The 5734-nt window shown below is 42.7% G+C and overlaps 1 protein-coding gene across 1 annotated transcript; it reads right to left on the bottom strand.

Annotated features, from left to right (window-relative positions):
* Window positions 1-1251: 1251 nt before the first annotated feature.
* RGS1 (regulator of G protein signaling 1) lies at window positions 1252-5528 on the bottom strand. Its single transcript, XM_080651024.1, has 5 exons — window positions 5376-5528; window positions 4718-4798; window positions 4235-4296; window positions 2810-2973; window positions 1252-2053 (listed from the first exon to the last, which is right to left on the bottom strand). Exons 1-5 carry the CDS (start codon window positions 5510-5512, stop codon window positions 1868-1870), a joined length of 630 nt encoding a protein of 209 aa, XP_080507150.1. The 5' UTR covers window positions 5513-5528; the 3' UTR covers window positions 1252-1867.
* Window positions 5529-5734: the final 206 nt, after the last annotated feature.

The following is a 5734-nucleotide window of genomic DNA, read 5'->3' as shown; positions in this document are numbered from 1 at the left end:
CTTAAGAATAATCCTTTTAAAATCTGATCTGCATGTTGCCCCGTATCTTCCCTGTGTGCCCGGTGACCGGACATACTTGTACTGAGGACATCCATGGTATTTCAGTGTGGTGTGTGGGTGGCTGATTATTCCATCATAGTTCTCCAGGCTATGCTGGATTCTGCATCATCTTGATTTTTTTTCTGCTCTCTGTACGCGATCTCTCCAGAGTGGTCTTACTGTTCTACTTAGGTGACATTTAGGCCTTCTGCAGACTTGTGAGTGATTTAGGAAATGCTTTCTGGTCAGTAGGGGGCAGAGTCGCCTCAAGGAAGGAGCATGGATTAGACAGGATCCCTTGGAGATTCTGACTCAGCCAGCCTGCGAGGGGGCCCTGAAAGGGGTGCTTTGTTTTGTTAACATTCTAGGTAATTCTGAAGGTTAGCTAAATTTGGGAAGTAGTGATTTGATCTTCCTGAGTCTCGGCTTTCACAGAATTGCTATGAGCATTAAATGAGAAAATGCATCTGGGTTTTATAAACCTTTAACCACCATAAAATATCAGTTGTTACTTCTTCTTTTTTTTTTTTAATCTTTATTGTTGAAAGTATTACATATGTCCCCTTTCCTCCCCCCATCGACATCTTCCAGACTGCCCCACCTTCCATCCCAGGCAGTTGTTACTTCTTGAAATAACTTTTTTTGGTTCCTTTTTAAAGGATTTTTTTCAGTAGCTCATCAGTTTGAAGATTGGCTACATGAAAGCATATTATATTTGTTTGATTTTATGCACTCTCATAACAAAGACAAAACTAATAAATTCTGTCTAATGCATGTACACAATACATAAAATAGAGGATTAATTATATGATAGTTTTATGTAAATTTTTTAAAGCACTAATGTTTAATTGCAACTTTAAAATAGCCATGCACATATAAAAATATGTTAACAGCTTGTGCCCTTAATAGTTTAATCTGCCCATAAATTCTTACTTTCCCTGGATGTATGCTAAGTGAACATTTTAGGTTATACAAAGGTGAACAGACCCAATAAAATGTATCAATTTCCTAATTGTCATTGTATATATTTTCAGGAACCATTTGGGCTGTCTCATTGTAGACAACCCCAAATTCACTGGATGATAATTTTAGATGTTGAAGAAATGATAGAAAGCAGAAGACCCTGGCTTGAATTTTTGTTAAATCTGAGGAATAAAGGCCAGTTAAAAAATATCCAGGAAAATTAAAAAAGGAACCACTTGTATGTATTTTAATACAAAACACATTTATTATGGACACTTGATAATTTAATTGACAAATATATCCTGACTTCCCAGTTTTAAGAGCAATAGCTTAAATTAAATACATCGTTCTTTTCTTCATCTCTTTCAAGCCCAAAGCAATCGAACAAGACAACACCAACACCACTTTGTGTCAACGGTGATCTCAAAACACATACTTTTCAAACAGTCACCCAAATGAAAGAGATTTCAGCAGCTCAAGACAGTCTCTATAGAATAACATGCAGCATAGAAGTCCGTTGACCTTGAAGCATGTCTTAATCAGTTTCCAACCTTTGTTCACAGTTTCTGTGTAGCTGGAATTACCCAGCCTGGTCAGTTCGGAGGAGTTTTCTAGTCTGTAAGTCACTCTATTTTACGACAGTACCAAAGTGCCTCTTTCCTTCCACCTTCTCTTATTTTCCACCCAGACCTTCTTCAACCCTGCGCCTGGATAGCGTCCACGTTAATCCATTGTGAGTGCTTTCATCTCTCCCTGGGCCTGTCCAGTCACCCCCAAAGGCCACGTTGCTCACCCAGGGAGCCATCCGGGAACATTCCTTCTGGGTACTTGATACCATCTATAATTCCCTCCATCCGGGAAATGGTCACTTTAGACTATTCGCTTGCAGGTCATTGAGAAGATTTAAGTATATATTCGACTTGAGGAACCTGGGGTATGAGTCCTTTTCCATAAGGGTGTATACGATTTTCTGGGCTTCGTCGAAACACGTGGAGGTCGGAGTTTTGATCTTCTTGGCTGTAGATTCTCGAGTGTGAAAGTCAATATTGATCTACAAAGGGAAGTTCTCATTAGTTAACATGCATTCCAATTTATTGCATATTTTATGACATTACTGTGGGGGTTTCTTGGGAAGCACCTCAAGATAGAGGCTTTAAGCCCTCATTTAAATCAGTTCAAATATCTCCTGAATGCCTATTCTAGACCAGACCCATCCTAGGTTTGGAGGAATTAAAAAGAAATATCACAAAAAAGCCTTTGCTCCAAGTTAGCTCATTGTATAGTTGGATGATGCAGAAAAGGCAGACATGAAAAATTTAAATGTCCCTCAGGAAGGTGACACGGACATTTAAAATTTATCGGAGGAGAGGGCACTTCATGCAGCTGTTTTTTTGGTTTTTTTTTGCTCCTACCAAACACACTTAACTGGAAGGTGGGCACCACTCACTGGAAGTGTTTGCCGCTGCATCGTATATATGTCTGTATTACACTCCTCTGTGTTTTATCTTCATCCAAGATAAGCTAGCTTGTTAAGAACTTCCTGGCAGGCAACTCTGGCCAGTACCCAGTACTCCCTGCCAGGACCACATCTTGTTAGCTAGTTTTGCAAAGTGAATCTTTTATCCAATCTTTTCATAGAAATAGAAAGTTAGATGATCATGGCACTGAACTATATGAACACACCTAAATATATAGCTGTGAAATCACAGCACTGCAAAAGGACTTCATCTTGCTATGTGTGCTGACGGATATTTCTGCACCTATGTTCCTTCACACATAAAAGGATGATAATGAACTTGATACTCACTTGTTTAGCGGCGTCTGAATGCACAAAGGCTTTGTATATTTTCTCTGCCTTGCAATGCAGGAGATCAGACTCCGTTTTTTTATAGTCTTCGCAAGCCAACCAGAACTCAATGTTCTCCTCACTGAACTCAGACTTCAGGAAACTTCTGAAGACATCTTGACCAGCTAAAAAGAGAGAGGGGTGAGATACTCATATTAATTGAGCCTATAAAGGAATAACTTGGAGAACTTTGCTAGAAAACACTATTTTATGGCTGTTGCTAAAATATGTCACAGTTTGTAGAGATGGAAAGGCCTTTGAGTTCCCTTCATTTATAGTTTATCTGGGGCCGGACACGCTTGTCCAGGTCCACAGGCTGCTTAGCAGTGGCTATGAAACTGTGCTTTGCTTCCATCTGCCAATTAAATGAAAATTCTGCTCTGCTAGAGGCTACAAAGCAGCCTCTTTTCTTATGTAGAGTATGTGAGGGAAGCAAACACTGACAAAGGATATTAACACCATGTTTATTACTAACAAGTCCAATTTCCCTGTCCGATTCATATTAGTCAGAGAATGGGAGGCCTAGATGTTCCCTGTGTGTGATGCACTGATTGTATTTGCAGGTGTTACTCAGACTTTCAAATGGGCCACTTCTATTTCGTGCAGTTGTTTGGCTGAGTCGTAAACTAAGTCAGGTAATAAGGTGGATGAACCTAGTTGAGCTATGTTAGTGGCAAATCTCCTCAAGGTGTTGGTGGGGAGAAGAGGACGAGCTCACACTCTAGACAGACAAACTCCCCATGGACCCCTCTCTCCCAGGTCCCACTCCCAGTAGAATTGCAGTGGCCATGATAAGAATAAGGCGAACTCATTTCCTTCTTCACCTCCTCTCATCAGGAATGCCTCACAAAACTGTTTAAAAATCGTTCTTTTTTGTATCCGTGTTGTACCGTGTGTCACATATCACGTGTCTTTGGTTTGGAATCCTTGGCACCTCTGAAACGCTTGCCACAGGCAAATGGGCCGAAGGAGTGAGTTCATGAATGTATGAATGATGAAATATTAACTGACTGAGTGACTGCTACTGATAAAAACGCATGCTCTCGGTAGCTTTCAGAACAGCCGTCCCCATGTTGAGAGGTTTGGCTGACTTTTAAAAGTGTTAAACCTCAGAACCCCAGCACCATTTAAAAACTTGCTCCTATAATGATCCATGGTTGAAAACATGGGATTGGCTTGGCAATTGGTCAGTGGCAGAAGCGAGGGCTAAGCGATCCTTACGGGGCAATGAGGCAGAAGGTGCGGAAGCTACCTGTGAATACACAGACGCTGGAATACAGCTCTCCACACGCCCTCCTGCCAGGACCCTGTATCTGCCTGACGCCCTTTAACCTGTTAGCCTGCTGGGCCGAACCCGCACACATTCAGTAGCTCCTCTCTCCTTACCTCGGTTGGCAAGAAGTTTCTCCAGAGACTGAGACCACTGCAGCACTTCATCCGCAGAGAGTCTGCAGGGGACAAGGTTGGCACACGTCAGTCAATGTGTTTTCATAGTCAGAGCGGCTGCTGCCTTTCCATACCTTCACAGACTAAAACTAGTCCCGATACATTTTACTAAGACGTGTAAGAAAACAAAACTCCCCTTAGAATTACTCTGGAACTGAAGTTTCCTGTGGAATCACTGTATAAAAATATCTGCCAACAGAATATGAAAAACATCCAAGTGCATATCTTCCAACAGTATGGTAGATAGCAAACACCTGCACATGTTGGTGTTTCATTTCCATTGGGACTAATGTGCTCATCTCCTTAGGCTGGTTACTTAAAGTAAGCGAAGTCCATTAAGCACAGTACTAATGTCGTGCTGGAATATGGGGCGAACGCATAGACCGCTTGTACAACATTAGTTGAGTGGGTTCGTGTACTTACATGTCCTTGGACCTGGATGGTTTCATCCCAGCTTCCAGATGTGGGATCATAGATCTCAGGTACGCCTTCACATCCATTCCGCTGCAAACGACACGAAAGTGAGTATCCGTCCATCCCCAGTAGGATGCATTTCATTGATAAAAAGAGAACAGCCTGAAATAAACTCCTCCCATGACTAAGGCGATCATGTTGTTAGATTAAGATTGAGCCGATTTAGCCGAAACCGGTTTGGCTCAGTGGATAGAGCGTCGGCCTGCGGACTGAGGGGTCCCAGGTTCGATTCCGGTCAAGGGCATGTACCTTGGTTGCGGGCACATCCCCAGTGGGAGGTGTGCAGGAGGCGGCTGATCGATGTTTCTCTCTCATCGATGTTTCTGACTCTCTATCCCTCTCCCTTCCTCTCTGTAAAAAAATCAATAAAATATATTTAAAAAAAAAAAAAAAAAAAAAAAAAAAAAAAAGATTGAGCCGATTTAAATCCAGAAAAATTCCCACCCAATTTGATGCCCCGTCATGATTCACTTTTTAATACAACAGAATATACTTAGGACACCCAACAGGTAATTGCTCTGCTCCGGCTAAACGGGGTGCTCACTCCTTCTGCCATTCCAGGGAATCTAAGTCCAAAGTCCCCAAGCGAGACCGTGAAGGAACTTACAAGGTCTTGGGCCTCCTTTTCTGCGTCTTGTCGTCCAGAAGCGAATGATCCGTGCCTTTCAGCTCCTTCGGAGGAGCGGAGAAGAACATTCCCGGCATGTTGTGTAACCTGGGCGTGGGGATGGCTGCTCCTCGCATGGTCCTCTCGGGGCGACTGTCTGCTCGCCCGCATCCCCGCTGCTTTATATAGCGGAGGCGGGGGGGTGGGTGTGCTGCTCACCCAGTCTGTTTATCAGGCGGCGTTACCACAGACACTGGAAGTTCCTCCTTTCTCGCCGGGCTGTGACGTGGATCTTGAAAAAAAGAAAAAAGAAAAAAGACGACAGTGATGTGTTGTGGTTGAAACTTAACCAAGTGAGA

The sequence above is a fragment of the Plecotus auritus genome, assembly GCF_963455305.1.
Source record: "Plecotus auritus genome assembly, chromosome: 14".
Lineage (NCBI taxonomy): Eukaryota > Metazoa > Chordata > Mammalia > Chiroptera > Vespertilionidae > Plecotus > Plecotus auritus.
Note: the sequence above shows the minus strand (reverse complement) of the source record. Positions and strands in the feature narration are given on the sequence as shown.

What these genes read in the sequence shown, in the direction of transcription:
- RGS1 (XM_080651024.1), bottom strand. Translation starts at nt 5,512, where the DNA reads ATGCGAGGAGCAGCCATCCCCACGCCCAGGTTACACAACATGCCGGGA. An exon ending in CCATCCAGGTCCAAGGACAT is followed by an intron (nt 4,297 to 4,717) that starts GTAAGTACACGA and finishes TGTCCCCTGCAG; the next exon opens with ACTCTCTGCGGATGAAGTGC. An exon ending in GAAACTTCTTGCCAACCGAG is followed by an intron (nt 2,974 to 4,234) that starts GTAAGGAGAGAG and finishes CTCTCTTTTTAG; the next exon opens with CTGGTCAAGATGTCTTCAGA.